This window comes from Ooceraea biroi, chromosome 10 (assembly GCF_003672135.1).
Source record: "Ooceraea biroi isolate clonal line C1 chromosome 10, Obir_v5.4, whole genome shotgun sequence".
Lineage (NCBI taxonomy): Eukaryota > Metazoa > Arthropoda > Insecta > Hymenoptera > Formicidae > Ooceraea > Ooceraea biroi.
In genome coordinates this window covers 10407813-10426256 of record NC_039515.1, presented here as the reverse complement: position 1 = coordinate 10426256, position 18444 = coordinate 10407813, and the positions used below count along the sequence as shown (strand labels likewise).

The 18444-nt window shown below is 36.5% G+C and overlaps 1 protein-coding gene across 2 annotated transcripts; it reads right to left on the bottom strand.

Moving 5' to 3' along the window:
• Positions 1 to 196: 196 nt before the first annotated feature.
• LOC105287280 lies at positions 197 to 17103 on the bottom strand. Of its 2 annotated transcripts, none has more exons than XM_011352832.2 (3): positions 16627 to 17103; positions 1454 to 1606; positions 197 to 1214 (listed from the first exon to the last, which is right to left on the bottom strand). In XM_011352832.2, the coding sequence occupies exons 1-3, from the start codon at positions 16762 to 16764 to the stop codon at positions 1131 to 1133; spliced, it is 375 nt and encodes a 124-aa protein (XP_011351134.1). In that variant the 5' UTR covers positions 16765 to 17103; the 3' UTR covers positions 197 to 1130. The 2 variants fall into 2 exon arrangements, with proteins under 2 accessions (XP_011351134.1, XP_011351133.1); XM_011352831.3 differs by having other exon boundaries at positions 197 to 1217; positions 16627 to 17099.
• Between the last annotated feature and the right edge of the window lie 1341 nt (positions 17104 to 18444).

The window sequence follows — 18444 nt, the reverse complement described above, 5'->3', positions numbered from 1 at the left end:
TAAAGTTTTGAATAAGATTAACTTTACATTTGTAACAAATAAAAAATATTTCAAGAATTTAAAAAATTGCCAAAACCATCAATAAAATATTTTTTCTTCAGTAAATTATGTTCTGTGTCCGAATAATTATTTTATTATTATAATAATGATAATATAATAATGTATATGAAGTAGTTTTTAAATAAACCTCTAAATATTTTCATATGCGTATTATGTCATATATTTGAATAAATTTCGCTTAAATGACTAGTTTTTCGCAGACTAGAGAAAGAGAAAAAAAAGATATAGCATTTAAATAGAAATATAAGCGTCGAGATTATATAATAATATACTCGAAAATAAAAAGAAATTAATATGCTGATATTACTCTTTGCGTATTTGTAACACATTTCGAGTTTTATGGGCTTTACGTTACGATTTTGTTTTACACTGTTTTTAGCATGACAAATAATATGTTACGCACTGCGTCTGTTTCATCGTGTTGCACAATGTTCTACGAAAAAAAGAACGGTACGAAAATTTCTATTTTAATCGTCATAACGATATGAAAACTGTATATTGTTTTACGTGCGCTCGTATATATCAAGTAACACATGAAATACAGAAAACAGCAGGAAAAGTGAGAATATATCTACAACTGAACCGCAAGATAGAGAAATTAATTGAAGCCTGCGTGATTTAAGTTTATACCGAATTATACACCGTTTTAGTTGATATGCTTGAAGAGTCATTTAATGGACAGGACTTGATTCATTTATATAAGCCAGAGGAGTAAGAGTATAGGTAATTCTTTCCCGACGTGTCGTTTTGTGATCTGCAATAGGGAAGGCGGGACGGCGACAGTTGCTGAGAAGAAGAGCAAAGGTATTCCTCGAGACGCCGAAGGAAGGAAGGAAAATTGATCCGTTGATCCGACGTTCCGAATATGAGCAACGGCGTGAATATGTGCTACTGTATACGTTCTTGCGGTTTCTTGCTTCGCTTGTTCTCTTGACACTTCAGCCGGGAAAGCGTCGCTACGATCTCGTCGTGCTTCTGCAGCTAAGTCGAAGAAATTATACGAAACGGCGCACACACAACTCTGCTTTAGTCTTCGGGGATGAGGAGAACTGACGACGGCAGGGCCATTATCACTTCCTCTTGAAACACGCGACCGGGTTGAAGTAACAGCGCCAATAAATTTGACCTTTAGTTTGTCCTCGTCGTTGCATGCCCTTCTGAAAATAAAACGGATTGAGGAACTTAAGTGTCATTGATGCAGTATTCAGTTCCAGTTGTGTGATTCGATTATAGGATGATACGTGCACATTTTCCTTAATGAGACTTTTTTTCCAACTTTCCTTTATTTTTGCCTACTTTTTCTCCATCTTCCATTTCTTCCTACATTAGAGAGTGTTCAAGTTTTTTTTTTTCAAATAAAATATTGTTTAGAAATTAATATCGAGTTGCTTACCAGTTGGTCATCGTCGGGACCCATTCGCGATCTGGCAGATAAAACACTCGCCGATCTGTCGATGCCTTTACCTCTAATTACGTCTTTTTGGGCAGCCCTCTGTAGAGCCAACAACAGCTGGTCGACCAGTAGAGTCGATTTTTTCTTTACTGTCTACAAAAAAAGCGAGACAAGAAAATTAACAAATAAAAACTCTTCATTTTATTTCAAGTATGCTTTGTAAAAGTTTCTTTTAATTTACAGATGATTGTCATTATCGTTTACTTTGTAAAAAATGTATATTTTACGTTTAACATAGTAAAGAGAAAAGTTTTGCTCGAAAGAAGGAAATGATGAAAAGAATCTTTCATCATGTCTTCTCTTTCTCATCTTGTTTCTCCCTCTTGTACATTCAGCGTGTTACCACTTTCCGCGTACGTGCTGACCCCAGTTTCCGACAAACATGCTAATAAAATGTCCAGGGTGACGAAGAAACCGTGAAAATGGCAAGTGATCGATAGACCGTAGACTTAGTAAACTTCTTTAACACCACATTTGTCCAAATGACAGATACGTGTGCGTGAACGTGAATTAATTGTCAATTGAAATAAAACCTTTAAATTGCAGTTTAAATACAAAAATCTTACTGTAATTGCTTTTTTTTTTATCAAAAACGACTGTCGACTCTAGCTGGATACAATTTATAATTTGAAAAATTTGCAAACTCGAAAGCATGGGGCACAGTCACCCCTCAAGAGACATAGTAATTTCGTCTCATGGCGTGCATACTCTCTCTCCCTCCGTTTTTATTTTTAAAAAACGAAGACAAACAAACTATTAATGAATATAAATTTCCCGTACATCTCTTTGCAGCATTTGTTCAAGATGCATGTTTTTCTTACTTACATACCTAACTGTAATAAATTCTATTTTAAATAATGCAAGTTTTTCATCATTATCCGGATACGTGCACCGCAGAGTTAATTAGGAGATATCGGAGTTTTAGTGAGCTAGTCAGGCAGGCAGCGCGACGTTCTCGAAGGCAGAAAAGAGAAAATATGGGAATCGAACGTTGTGTCTGTTCGACGAACGAAAGAGGTAGTTTCTCTGTCCTGGAATTTAACAGCAGGACGGAAGATGAATCGAAGATAAAAATAATGAGCGCTCAAGAGAATCCAAGCAAGATCGGAGATACGTCCCAATGCACTTTGTTTTTTCAGATATAATAAGGTAAGAGAATAATCAAAACGAGGAGTCAATTAGAAATTTGACTATGTATCTTCGAGATATAAAGCAGGAAAGCATTATCAAAATTACTTCATTTTCCAGATACTGATATCGCCAAGAACAAAAGGAGAATTACGTTAGTTAATCTTATAACAGATCATTATCTTTTAACGCAAGATGTGTGCATGTGTGCATGTGTGCACGTGTCAAAATTCTTCTTGAGATCAATAATGCAATTTAATATAACATATCTCACGTGATTTTATTTGTAACATATAATTGAAAGTTGACGTATTCGAATATTTCTTATATATAAATAATACAGAAAAGAAATAAAAAAGAAAGTAATAAACAGTGAGTAAAATCGAATCTTGGCGCGTTAATGAAAAATATCGACAATTTTAATATCTTTTTTTGCGCCTTTGCATTTTCACAGACTGTGCCTCTCGGCGGTACTTTTCGCTGATTTCCGTCTCTAGCTTGATCCGAGATCATGCTCTCGTCTACTTTTTTTCTTTTCGCGGACGAAGGCGTATCTGATTGGCATGTCCAATATTATCCGCGATATTCTTGCTTGTTTTCTTGCAAATTTTGTCGTTCTTGTCGAACGACTTGTTTTTCTCTATCATTAGCGTTCTTTTAACGAGCATTGCTACTAATAATAACTTTTCGTTTACTTTACTTTCCTTTTTACAGATTTCTCTCTTATTTTAAGAATCCTATTTTTCCTTTGCTCGTGAATCTCTGCAGTTTTGTAAGTTTCTTTTCCTTCGCGCGTTCTCTTCTCGTGCCACCTACTGATCGATGTCACGCTAGAAACTAACATTGCATTTTAGATTGCATTATGGATGCATTCGTATTTTCTTCATAATTGTATTATCGTTCAAATCAGCATTTATTTATATTAATTACACATGACTAAAAGTTAATTGAGTCTGTTTGATTTTCGTGTTCTGCGATTGAATAGTATGTGAAAAATCGGATTAAATGTAATCCGATTCTTCAATTCGTATATACTATTCAAATTTCACGTTTTTGTAATAAGCTCATCATTTTCCGATTATCGTAATGAAGCATTTAGGAGAAGAGTCTACCCGATCATCCATATTATTGCTTCAGGGCCTCCGAAACTTGTGGTGAATGGATCTAGTTAACTCGTTCATTACGTGCGTAGATCGTTTATTAATCGGGCAATTTTGGAAATCCGTTATCTCTGCATTCGCGTTCTCGTTTCCCATTTCATGATATTCACAAGCTAATTGTGCCCGTTATAAAAATTTCAAGCTGGAGAAGAATTAACGTATTTCATTCAGCAGTGGCTTATGGCATTTACAGTATCGCATATTTTCACATGCAGAATGCATCGGATCAATTTCAGATTGAATCACAGAATCCGCAAGTGAAAAGAACACGAGTTGTTTGAGAACTGCCTCGTATCATGCACATTCAACATTCAGTTTTCTTTGCATTTTTGCTGCGTTATAAAAAACAATCAAACACACTGCGAGATTGCTGCACAAGAATCTTTGTTCTGTGCCCTGTAATATATAACGTAGCACGGTTTATTGAAGTCAACAATCACCGTCATGTAATATATGTTCTATTGCATTCTATACTCGTTACTCTTTCTAGTTTATTCATTTGGTCAATTTCCCAAAGGATCTGCGACGGACACTTTTCTTTCCTTTCATTACGTCCGTAGCGTTTTGTGGAAATCGGAACCCACGCAACTGGGATTTAGCCCAATAAAGATTAGAGTCGTGAGAACGGTTCTTTGAGAGGACGTAAGAAACATAAATCGCTTACCCGATGTAAAATACACTCCGCCTCAACTACTCGCGAGAAAGCATTCAAACAGTGCGGCTCACCGTTCTTTAACTATGAATCCTACGAATATGTCATAGGTAAAAGCTCTCTAAGCGGTTTAGTTCCATTCACAGGAAAGAGTGAATTAATGTTTAATGATCGTGATAATGAGCTCGGACATTGAATGAAGGGGAAGCTATTGGAGAGGCTAAACCTATTTGCAATTTCATAAATAATGCTTGAATGGATTTATAGGATTTATTTCCTGACTATGTAAGGTAGCGTCAGTAGATTTAGTTAGGATCCTGATATTCAGCAAATGCCAATTTCCTTATAACGATGTCGCAATCACGTGCATTCTACAACATAAGAAAAGTTGTTATGCAATATTAATATTCATCAATCATTGCATCAATTTAATAGCATTTAATAGCATGCTATCTTCAAAAATAAGGATTCACATTTGTTACTTCTTCTTCACATGCTGAAGCGGATTGCACAACAAGTGCAATAGTAGTAATACATGTATGAAGCGAATTTATAAAGAAACTAAGCTTTTTGTCGCAAGAGTAAGCAGTTTTATTACATACTTGAATGAATTTTGTCAGATTAATCAATATACAGGGTGTCCGGTAACTCACGACTCAACGCTCGTGAGTGGATAAAGAGGGACTGAACTGAGTGGAAAAGTCCTATACCATTTTGCAATTTTCACAATAGTTAACGAGTTATTAATTATTAAAAATCGCTATATTAGTCCGGCCTACCGCCGAATGCAAGTGCGCGGCGAGATGCGACCGCCTAGCGATCAAAGTTGCTAGGCGCGAGAAGTTGTATAAACAACAATGTAATAATACAAATGGCATGCCTAGCCATTGCCACTGCGATCGCTAGGCACTCGATCGCTAGGCGGTCGCATCTCGCCGCGCGCTTGCATTCGGTGGTAGGCCGGACTAATAGCACGATTTTTAATAATTAATAACTTGTTAACTATTGTGAAAATTGCAAAATGGTATAGGACTTTTCCACTCAGTTCAGTCCGCTTTATCCACTCACGAGCGTTGAGTCGTGAGTTACCGGACACCCTGTATACATATATTTACAGAACACTCGGATAATAATTTCGTTAGAGAATATTTTTTCAGACAGATCCTAATATTTTATCCCATTAATTACTGAAAATTTGTATAAAAATATTTGTATAAGAATAAATTTCTGTTTCTCCGTTTGTAAAAGGACGATATTTGTAATTGTATGATCCACATGAATGGTGTGCGATTGTAAATTCTATGCTATTCAACTCGTAGAGTTTAAAAACTGTCATGTAGCACAATCGAGCATCAACAATGACGCGGGCAACTGCATTCAAATAATTTGTAAAAGTGTGCGGAAACGATCGGTCGCGGTTGCAGTGTCAGAACACGGGCAATCAATGTTTAATTGCGACATTCATAGACACTTAAAAGCATTGTCGGCGACGCGGAGCTTATTATTGTCGTGCCCACCGCACGAATGTGGGATTGATGAGAAGTGCGGGGAAGAACGACGGCAGGGGATAGAAACAGAAATACACCCCCGTTTTCAACTTTCCGTGAAGTGTTTGCCATTCATCTACGGAAACGGAACACGCGTGGCGGAGCTTGCACAGATGCGCTTGGTATTTGAATATGTCATACAACTGCCAGCAAAGGATCAGCAAACAAGTTGATTTGTTCATTCTGTAGAAACAATACCGTCCTACAAAATAGTCTTTACAACGAATTCTCTAATTGTACCCTTTGTATCTACTGACAATTCCTTCAATGACAAATTAGGTCATAAAAGTCTTGAGATGTCTATACGAAATCATAGTTTCATCAGTCTTTAAAGAAACATTCTTGAAATCTAAAATGTTATTACCATATATTTATCTTAGTTGTTTTCAGCTATAATTTTAATATACAATATTTCTTTTCGACGTACTCTCGATATACAATGCTATCAAATATAATATATCTAGTATTTAAAAAAGTGTGCAAAGATAGTCTTTTAAAGATAGTGAATCCATAGTTTTATATAAATAGTAATCTCTAAATTTTGAGAGTTAATCCGATATCCGATTGTCCGATTCGAAAATATCTTTGTGATTATGATTAAGTGGATCGATAGGTTGACTATTTCAGTACGACATGCATTAGAAGAATCTATGAAATTAATTTGTGGTCGCACATATACGTTGCTTGTTATTGAAAACTTTTAAAATGTCATATAATCCTAAAATAACTAGACAGACTATTTTCAAGTGACTAAAAATCTTATAAATATTTAATCCATCATTTCTAATATTTAGAATGTGTAATATTTAGTTCATAACTATGCTTGGAATAAATCCACGTTTTCTTTATTTGTAGTAAAAGCAGAAAATTACAAATCAGGTTGTGTCAACTACCAGCTCGTGGCAATTATGTTCTAGTATTCAGTTGTTCAATTTAATTAATTAATTAAGCATGTGATATGATACGAAAATTGATGATACTATCTCCGATTGTGATTCTACGAGCATCTCCTTGTGTATACAGAAGAAAACTGTTATCAAGTAATTGAAATACGCATGATTGGATTCGTAAAGAAGAATTAATTAGATATTGGTACGTAAATGGTTACAATTACTACAGAAGATAGCATTCATCAACATATTTAGAAGTTTGTAATTCTGCTATATGAATTTATACACATACACACAACTCGATACGTATTTAATGTATAACGAGATCTTTCGAGTGACTCAATTGCAACTCTCAAATAATTACATGTCATCGATCGTGGCGCGACATTTCTAGTGAAGAAATACTAAAAATAGCACGCAGCAAATTCTGTAGAGACTTACAGCAATACTTTCATATATACACAAGTTTTTCCAATTTTCCATATAATATATACTATCCTTCGTAAAATTATAAAGTGCGCAACTTCTTGTTGTTCACTCTTTAATTAGTTTTTTAATAAAGACTATCGAACATTATAGCTTGTTAATTTTTATAAATTCATCTCTCTATCATATTCAGAGTAGTTTTTATAATGCAAATAGCTTTTAAAAGCATTTGTGACACATGTAGATAAATATAATCACACACACACACACACACACACACACACACACACACACACACACACATTATAAATATGGTCGATACCAGAATATAAGTCACTTGATGACGTCGCAACGATAATTATAGCAATCGGTTTTTGTGTTCGTTACGCATAATGTTGAAAATATAACGTCACATAATCTCCCCTATAACATTTTCTGCAATTGCAAATATGGCAACAAATTATGTTTGCCGGAAGGTCGCAAATGGAAAACATACTTTGTTAACATACTTTGTTGCAATTCTGTTAGCACACTTCCGTCAATATGCAACATTTTCACCGTTCTATTGTCAGATCTGCTCTAATGTTGTCGTCAATTTGACTGTGGAATATGTTCGTCAGATTTGGTTCACATTGGAGACCAACTGAGGACACAGTAGGCTCTGGCTTTGGCATTATAGTTCCGCTGACATTTGTTTCTCATGTGGCAACATCCCACAACCAAAATGTTTGCTGGGCTCTGATTACATATTTTTGGTATGAGGTTGCGGATTTAATCGTCATGTGATTGAATTACAAATGAGTTTTTCCAGTAAAGCTTACGTGTTACGCCGTAATTAGTTCAATGCACGATTGTAGAATTGCGTATTTACGCAATCCTGTTTTGCAATTTTGCATTGACACAATAACAATTTAGCTTTAGCCAATCTGAGCGCCAATTTGCACGTTTATTACAGCGTGTTAATACAATAGATAACAAGCACTTCTTTATTAAGTTTGAGAATATTAATTACCTAAATTAGATTAATCTTGTAAAATTTGCCCTTTTTTAGTTTGTTTATGTGATATTTTAAAGATCACTTGGAAATAATTGATAAAATATAAATGTTAAAAAGGTAACCTTTGGTTTTTTATTATGAATAAATTTGATCATAAAATTTTGATTATATAAAATATACAGGGTGGCCCCTTTTAATTTATACAGTCGATTTTTTAAAAAACTAAAAGAGATACAAAAAATGTTTCAGACAGACATGTCACGATTTCGAGGGGGACATAAGATGATACCATTGGTTTGACCTTGAATAGTCGTTTGAAGGTCACGCGAAGATCACCTTCAATTTCTTAAATTGAAACCCCAACTTTTTATTGCAGATTCTTATTCTCCATCGAAAAGTAAGTAACTTTTGTCTGAAACATTTTTCCGAAAAATGTCATCTTATGTCCTTAAAATGATCTTCAAGATGAGTTTTGAGGACATTTTAAGGACATAAGATGACATTTTTCGGAAAAATGTTTCAGACAAAAGTTACTTACTTTTCGATGGAGAATAAGAATCTGCAATAAAAAGTTGGGGTTTCAATTTAAGAAATTGAAGGTGATCTTCGCGTGACCTTTAAACGACTATTCAAGGTCAAACCAATGGTATCATCTTATGTCCCCCTCGAAATCGTGACATGTCTGTCTGAAACATTTTTTCGTATCTCTTTTAGTTTTTTAAAAAATCGACTGTATAAATTAAAATGGGCCACCCTGTATAATACAAAGAGTATAATATAAAGGAAATAATCAGTATGAATGCTTCTATGGTTTTGATTTAAAACATAATTTATGAAGGTATTGCTAAAACACGGTAAAATAAATCTTTTTGTATTGCACAAGATAATAAATAATAATAATCAAATATCAAAGAATTTCTGCTTGGAAGATTTGTAAATTCTTTAGTAAATATATTAATTTCTCCAATTTGCGATAACGCAGTTGCTTTAATCGTGAATGCTGTGTTATTTTACACCATTTCGTCAAATTAGTTTCTCATCTGCCACAATCGCGTTTACGTTTTGGCTCAAAGAAACGATAGTTACAGTCGTAATTACAAAATTGCGCCGATTACGCCGTTTATAGTACTCGTGCGTATTTAATTGTTTTAGTAAACAAAATGGGAATCGCGTCGTTAATAGGATTCATTAAATACTGAAGCGTGATAATTGCTTGATGAGGACGATGTTCTGTGGATAAGTAATTAATTTTAAAAAGATAAAAAATATAAATATCTGCATATAAATCACAGTGTGAGAATTAAAAAAAAATATTATTTCACGTGTAAGAGATTTCATTATATTATTGAATATTATTTTTACATGGAAAATATAATCTAAGATGGAAAAAAGGTAGTGTAATGTCTTTTGTTTAATTTTTGTATAGATCGATAAAGTATTCGAAGTATATTGTTTTTCATATATTCTCTTCATTTCATATTCATCTATTCTTAAATATAAAATAATAAAATAAAAGGAGCTTTTATCGCAAGAAATGTTTTTCAAAAGATTTCAATAATGGAATTATTCAGCAACTATGCCAGTATCGAGTTGATATCGAATGAATTCTTGACAAATCTGCTTTCTGACAAACTTGCGATACCTGCAAATGTAATCCGATTTAATTTCGTGCGTTTCTATACATTTCTGCCATGAACTTGCTTGAAGGCATTTCAATCATCATGGGGGAAAAAAGAGAATAGAAAGATTAAACCGCCGGCGATAGAGTCACCGGAAATAGACGCCCCAGAGTTAAGCGGCCGATTTTTATTTCGCAGACTCAACGCGTCGCGGGACAAATGTTGAGATGAAATAATTTCTTGAGTAAGAGATGGAAATTGAAGGGAAAGAACGTCTCTGACTTTGTAGGATAAATATAATGCGCAAAAAAAACAGCGCAAATAAAAAATTCTTCCATAGATATACATACGCTAATATAACGCCACATTAGCTTTAAGGAAAAGAAACAAGTCCGATTTAAAAATTAAGAATTCATGTTGTGTTACTGCGAAAATGGGGATACTTTCGTTAGATGAATTCAGAAACAAAATACTATAACGTGCTGTGCAATGATAAGGTATTAACATTATCTGCCTTCTATTAACAAATTATACCAGAATATCACGTATAAAAAAAAGTATGATAATATAGCAATAATTTAGCAAATTCTGCTAGTAACAATTCTCAGGATATTATTAAAAGAACGTCTTAAGGATAAAAATTATTTGGATCGTTTGACTTAAACCTACTTATTTACCTTGCGAGTATTGCGAAATTTTACAACTTACAGGAAGATATTTCGAGATGGATTCATATATATCCCTTTGAGAAAAAAAATTGAGGCAATAGTAAAACAGAGTGGCGCTTTAAATTTCCTTCCTATGTAAATAGTAAACACCTCGGATATTAGAACAGCGTGAGATGCTGAAATGAGGAAGAGTTGCTTAAATCCACTTCATCCTATGATCTTTGCCGACGTATCGTTAAAAATGAGGCAAATTGGAACGTATTTACATAATTGGTATACATAAAATGTTTATAATACAATAAATCGAGATGTGTGACATTTATTTCTTTTTGTGCAATTTTTGACGTACAATAATAAAAAATAATGATTATTTATTATTTATTTCTTGTTAATAATTTATGCTATATACTATATTACTTATATACTTTAGAAAATAGAGTATCGCCAAGGAAGCTTTACGCAAGAACGGTGAAAATTGCAATAAAATTAGGAAGGAAGACTAGGAAGTTTTCTTTTAGAAATCGTGTCGTAAACGCATCGAGGAGAATAAAGTATCGTGTTAATAGAGGTTGTCTAACGTAATAAACTGAGTTAAACGTGCATATTGCGAGGTACGGTTTTACGTTACATGTTCTACAAGAAAATAACAACAGCATCATTAAATTTATGGAAAATTCGAATACATGTATATATAAAGCGTGCGTTTTTGTAATTTGGCATAGTATTATTTTATGTTAATACATACCTATTAAGTATAATATTCAGTTTTTACGTAATATTATAATTATTCATCAATTTGCGTTATGACGTCATAAGAAAAATAATATACATTAATGGATCTATTTTTACCTTGGGCAATAAGTATATCGGTCGTGCTTCGGAGAGAGAAGCGCAAGTAGAAGTATCGAGTGAATCTGTAATCTGCTAAAATACACGTGCCTTGCTTGTAACCGCATGTATTACATTACGAACACTAGTCAAAGTTCTCAACTTTCCTGCTGTTGATCGATGAATAGTTGTTTATCAACTTCTCCAATGTCGGAAAATAAATGGTATTAAAAAATGCTCCATTAAAAAATGCGCCATTAAAAAATGCGCCAGCCGCTGTAATGAAATGCCTCGTAATAAATCGCGATACCTGGAAATTACGCTTAAAAATCAGGCAGATGATTTTTAGGATTGTTGATCCTTTTAAGGCAGAATCTGTTGATCCTTTTAAGGATCGGTAGAAACGATCCAATCCCAAGCGATATAAAGACGATATATATGTATATGTGTCCCATGTGTTTCCTTTATACATTTTAAGGTTTCATTCGAATCCGAAATGTATCGATAAAGGTACACCTTTGTGATTTTCTAATGTATGTATTCTAATGTATACATAAAGGTATATCTTTATCTTTACCACTTATATAGCTTACGCATTTTCCACATGTTTCTACATAAAAATCGAACACGTTTATTTTAAAATAGACTACGCGAGAAGAGGGAGATCATACAGCCGTGTAAAGAAAGCGACTTGCTGAAAAAAAGTTTGCTTTTACGAGCAGAGTCGGAGAATCACGTATCTCCGAATCTCCGACGAAATAGCCATAAATGTTTATGATCGTCTCTAAGTCGGCAATTCCAGATCGAATCGATGACATTACTGATGCAATAACGTGACTATCGCAAAATAATATTTTATCGATATCTTCGCAAACACTCTCCTGCGATCTCGCGGCAATTCGCGCGACCGAGATAGACCTGATGATGATTAGAATCGTGTTAGTAACGTTATGACGTTCTGCGTCATAATCAAATACGCGGCGGTCTGAGAAAACGACGAAGAGAGCCGGTCGATTTCTGGACAATTTGTAACTGTCCTAAGTCGACGTATTATTAATCCCGACAAAATCCTGGACCACAGGAACGATTAGTGGCGCATAGGGATGAAATTTATTACCGCAGTGACGCCCGGCTCATCGGCGTCATCACATATCCTTCAACCGATAAAGGCGAGACGGGAATTAATTGCGATATACAGCAATGGATTCGAAGCAGCATCACACATCAGGACGTTACAACTTGCGTTGCACGTGTGCCGCGTACTTGTGCATTCGACGCACACATCCGAAACAAATTTAATCTCACGTCCGATCCACCACGAATTAGAATACCATCCGTGTCAGTTCTATCTGATAGATCTCCACGTCGCGTCGCTCGTTTCCAGGAAACTTTTTCAGTTGAGACGAAAGATACGAAGAATGTAGTTCAATGAAAAAAAGCATTGCTGCGGCTGTCGGATAAATGAAATTTGCATAAATCGCGTGGACGCGATTTCTTTATTCATTTCCTCGCGATTATCCTGATGTTTATTTCGCGAGGCATCGCACAAGCAACAAGTTTAATTTCTGAAACGACACGTTAAGCTCAGAACTAATGAATTAATCATTATCAGACTTCGCAAAGTTACGTCAAGGGAGCGCAACGGGGCCATCATCAGGAGATTTAGGAGATTTTGCAGTTGGTCGGTCTCTTCGAGACGCGACGATGCAAAGATTTGATCAGAGGAATGGGGGAGAAATGCAAAAATACATATTCATTTTTCAGACGCGCGCAACGTTGTGTGAGAGACTTCAATGCCTGAAATATAAGCAGGCGTCTTCAGTCGCACTCATTCGTCTATTTGGAATCGTACGTTTCTGTTGCCCCTTCGTTATTGTCGCTCCTTCGGATACTGATAAGTGATAAGTGTACGACTCAAAGCGAGACTAAGGGTTATACCGCCGTTGCTTCGCGATGCAACTCGGAGACAATGCAGAGGAACTTGAGCAGAAATAGCGGAACAACGGGGCTCGCGACTCCTGACACTATCGAGCTCGCTGCAACTAACAAGAGTATACGCACCCTTCTCATGCGCGCCAGCCTTTCGTTACAAATAATGCTACTTGATTTGCTCGGAATAATCGTTATCGCGTATAAATATATTGTATAATATATTGCTTGCTTCTCTTCTCAAAAATTATGTCAACTTTCAATCGCTATTCGCTACCATCAAACTGATCCTCACATAAATATTTTATGAAACATACAAAATACACGGGCCACAGCATGGTACATACCACAATTGACACATGCCGAAAGGTCTCGTGTAATAAATCCTCATATAACTGCGCAAAAAGCATTTTATATTCGTAGATATCCGTGCGAGTTCGCGATATTTCCGTTGGGCGTTCTCGGTAACATAAATACGCAATATTTGCATTATAATGTTTCATGACAAATAAATCTGCTGCGAAAATACGCCATGCGACCAGTTTTGAGTTTTACGTCGTATTTATGTCGTGACGCTGGTTGAATATGTTTCAATAAGTCACGCGCGATTGAATTATATCTCTACCATGCAGATAATAAATAATTCGACGTCTAATCTTATTAACATTCGTTTTAAGTTTTATGAGCAAAGTCGGTACAACTTCTCTACATAAATGATGAAAATGTGGAAAACTTTGTGCAACTGACAGAAATTTCGTTCTCCGTTTTGAAAGCCTCTTGAAAATCAAGATTTAATTTAAAAAATTATGTAGGTTTATGTTTCTGAAACATTACCCGCGTTCATTCGTCCAAATACTCTCATTTTCGTGATTTCTTTAACAATAAATTTTTCGTTATATATGTAGCTTGAAGCTGCGAAACATGAGAAATACATTTTATTTGTACATTTTATTAATTCGAATCTGTAACAACATTATTGATGAGGATTATTGAAGCACACGACTGGACGAGCGAATTAATATATATCCATGGAGAATTCGTTGACGCGCTAATCGAAATGAGAGTTAATTGAAGGGCGATCACGGAAATGACTCGCCGACAAAGTTGCGCGACAATGTGTCTCCGTCTAAACAGAGGATCGTAAGTCGTAGCCGATTGAATTAACGAAGCGCGATTATTAGCAGGTAATGGAAACGTCCGCGTCGTCCAAGAAGTTAATAATTTCACGGTAAGTGAGACGAGTTTGTAGTTCGCCGTTAAAACAATACACTCGCAGTGAACTCCTCCAGAATCTCGATCCTTCGATTCTTGCTCCAACTGTTTTCGCAGCGAGCGTAGCTGCAGAATTCATGAACTCGTGAGCAAACTGTGATTAGACATCTTGGTCGATCGAGCGTGACAGATCCGCGATTAATTAACGTGAGAGACGTACGCGAGATAGTTAAGAAGATAATTGCAGTTTGCTCTAAATTGGATGTATTATTGTGTTCGTAATTGCGAACCAAGTGGTGTTTACTGTCCTTAAGTGTTTGTCGTTACTTCACTAGGATCTCTTGGTGGTATTAAGATACACGAAAGCAAGAAAAGGATCCTGGACATTGAATACGAAAATAGAGCAAGTAAAAAATGAGCTGTTAAATATTGCAAATTTTATGATTCTTGAAATCACATTTCTTAGAAGATAAATTACTTTTCGCAACACAGTAAAATTCGACGTTACTCATTGTATTCTCAGTGTTACAAAACGCATTATCCTGTTTCATTTGCATAATGTTACATACTGCTGAATTAAAGATAATGCTCCTACAAAAAAAAAGGAAGAAACTTTTAATAACATTATTAACGGAGCGAGGAATCAACGAATCGAATCGTGATACAATTGTACAGCTGAAAGTTTAAAGATTCTCGACCGGCTATTTTTTTATTTCATCATTAGAGCATTCTAGTTTGTTTTTTCTTTCCGCAAAACTGCAGACATCTGATACTCGATGAGTATAGATGTAACGGATATAAAAATACGACTATATAACAAATGTAAGCTTATATTTCGTATTCAATTTCAAGTACCATTAGAAAGCGATAGAAATGGTGGATATACTCCAAAAGCAGTCAATTAAGTGTTGCAAATAATGTTTTTCCTAGCCAGAGTATGCAATTCGCAACACAGTATTACGATGTATTCTATCGTGAACGGTGTTTGTATAGTTTCCAGTCCACCAGGATGTCTATTAATTTCAGTGGCCGACAAAGTGTTGACCGAAGTGGCCCATAATGCAGTCTATGGCCGCGCAGGATGACCATCAAATTTATGAATTGAGGATTCTATGTGTCAAAGTGCAACACGGCGTAATCCTCTAATGCCATTCTGACATTCTGTGTGAACTATCGGCGATTTCAGGTGCGTAAATGAAAGATATCGTAATAAGGAAATCCGAGAAGCGCGGCGACCTAGATGAAAATAAAGGTCATCGGATAGCCAGGCACGGCAGAACATCTTACTATTGCCAATAGAAGGAAACGTCGGTTTCCGTTCCGAATGCGAACAAAGAAAAGAAAAAGATCGTCGGCGGGTAATTAAATGTTTTTATCGGATTCTTTGGGTTCCATGCATTTCTGCATTTTTTAAAAGAACTTTTGAATTAGAATTTGTAAAACGTTGCAAGTTCTGCACGGTTTGTCTGAGCGCTCTTATATGAACGGAGTGTGTAAATAACGTTATATCGATACCCGTGCTATATTGCGGTGATTCTGTTTTCCTTCACGTTTTACTCGTGAAAGCTTAATCGTAGCAGCTTTTTGCTGAATTTCATTTCTCTTTCATTTGACTGTTCATTTTCTTGTTCCTACTGTTCGTTACGTATTTTACAAGAAACAGTTTAGTGAGACACCAGTGATTAATAACATGGATTCCGTATTATAGGTATCATAGATTATTCCACTTTGCCCATACAAAATAGATTGGCAAGGTGAGTTCCTAATTTAAATCCTCTCCTCGTGATGGTTATTTTGCATTTCGCGTGGTTTCCCAACTTTTGACAATCATTTTGGCCACAAACGAACTCGTGCAAACTTTTAACGGAGCGCAATTATTAACCGATATTATACGAAACAAGCGAGTTAAACGTAACATTTTCCCGATTTTATGACAATGAACACAGCTTACCGCGTTTATCGCGTTTTAAAATGAGAGAATCAATAAAATTCTCATCTCGAGCCTGTATCGAAAAAAATGGTGTAATCGAATGAATGTGAAACGTTAGTTTACTTACCGGATGCTCGTCGGCGCAGTAATCGAGACAATCATCGAAGGGATAGTCGCTTCTCTGACCGATGACACGCTGCCCGAAATCGCCAACGATTATCGGTACCATCGCCACCACGATCAACGGGATAATGCTGATACCCATATTAATCGCGCGCGTAATCCGAATTCCTATGGCCGGATGTACGTTCTACTACACCGACTACAAGCCTCGGTGACTTATGACATGCGGGAATGCGTTTCCGAGAGGAAAATCGTTGCTCGGTTGTTCTTATGCGACGATGTCCGCCAGCGTCGTCCGTAGACGAGGAAAGTCAGGCGACGGGGATGCGAGGACCGCCGACGGGGAGTGCTCGATCCCGATTGATCCTCGATCAGGCGCGACGTGGCGTCTTCGGGGAAGCGCCGATTCTTCGGCTTGAAACTGGGAGCACCGACCGCCACTGAAGTCTCAGAACTTGGGCAATGTGAGGTTCGCGGTGAGCGACCACGCTCCTATATACTTTGGCCTGCACGCGTGGTCGACATTACGCAGGCGCCGGAACTTGACGCGCGCGAGGAAAAGGTGCTGTCCGCGTACCCGCTGGCAGCTGCGAAGCGCGTCCTATTGCGCTCTTCAGCCGAATAAGCGCGAGTACGCGAAGTTAGATAAGACGGCAGATTGACCGATTAGTTACCTGCTCACCTCCTTTAATAAAGGATGCAGATCTCTTAAGAGCGCGAAGCCCCTCGCTCAGGATCCCGTGACCTTCGGTCGTTCCAAGTGTTGAGAAATCAGTGGCGCTAGATGAAACATAGAGGAGAGACCTGATGAAACCAGGGGAGCAAATTGACTAGTGGAAATTACTTTTTCATAATTTAATTAATTTGACAAAAGATGATGAAAGTTCTTGTCTTAAGAACAATGCATGCAAAATTAAGTGCGCAGTTGGAACTGCTCGGGAAAAGAGTCAAGCAGCGAGTTATTTGATTACCTTCATTGCAGAAAGATAAACAAGTTGTACACCGTCTCCGGAGTAAAACCTTAGTGCTTTGGAGAGAATGGGAAATTTCATGGCGCAAATAAAATCTTTCTTTTCTCGTGTTTCATACTTTTAAATAAATATCCTCGCTAAAACATAATTCTTTTGTTAGATGAATGTTTTAATTATTTGGACGAAAGAAATTAATCGAGAAGGCTACCTATCACTTTCGTTTTCCGTTACCGCGTCCGGGTTGACGCTTCGCGCGATTCGCTGTAATTTACGGTTTCAACATGTACGTACGGATTCCTGACGGTTTAACAAGTTCAGTTGGGAATAGCGGCGACAAAGTCGATGATCGAGCGAGACGGATAACTCCAGAGTGAGAGATAAAAGTTCATTTCTATCTGTAACGTTACAACTCTTCATTTTTCGCACAACTATCGATCGCTGCTTGTAATTGATGAAGTGTAACTGTCAGTTGTCACATCGGAATTTAAAAGATAAAGAACAGAACACCCACAGGTTCGATTAGCTGCGTTTAATTAACTTGTAAAAGGTATTTTAACAGATAATATTCAATTAATTGAATGACCAAAATGAAGTGATGAAGTTTTCAATCAATCGCAGGTCTGCTGTTGAAACTATTCCAGTTATAAAGAGCGATATCTCATATGCATCGCGAAATCAGTGAATGCGATTTCCCGTAGGAGGTGACGAAGGTTCGCTGCCGTCGTGGCAAGCTTCCCGGTGCGTAACCGTCTCTCGTTAACGAGACGGACGTGGCGACGCGACGCGACGCGTAGTTCGCAATTATCCGCAAAATGCCCGAGTTTTATCGAGCGCTGTTCGTCTTTCAGCCG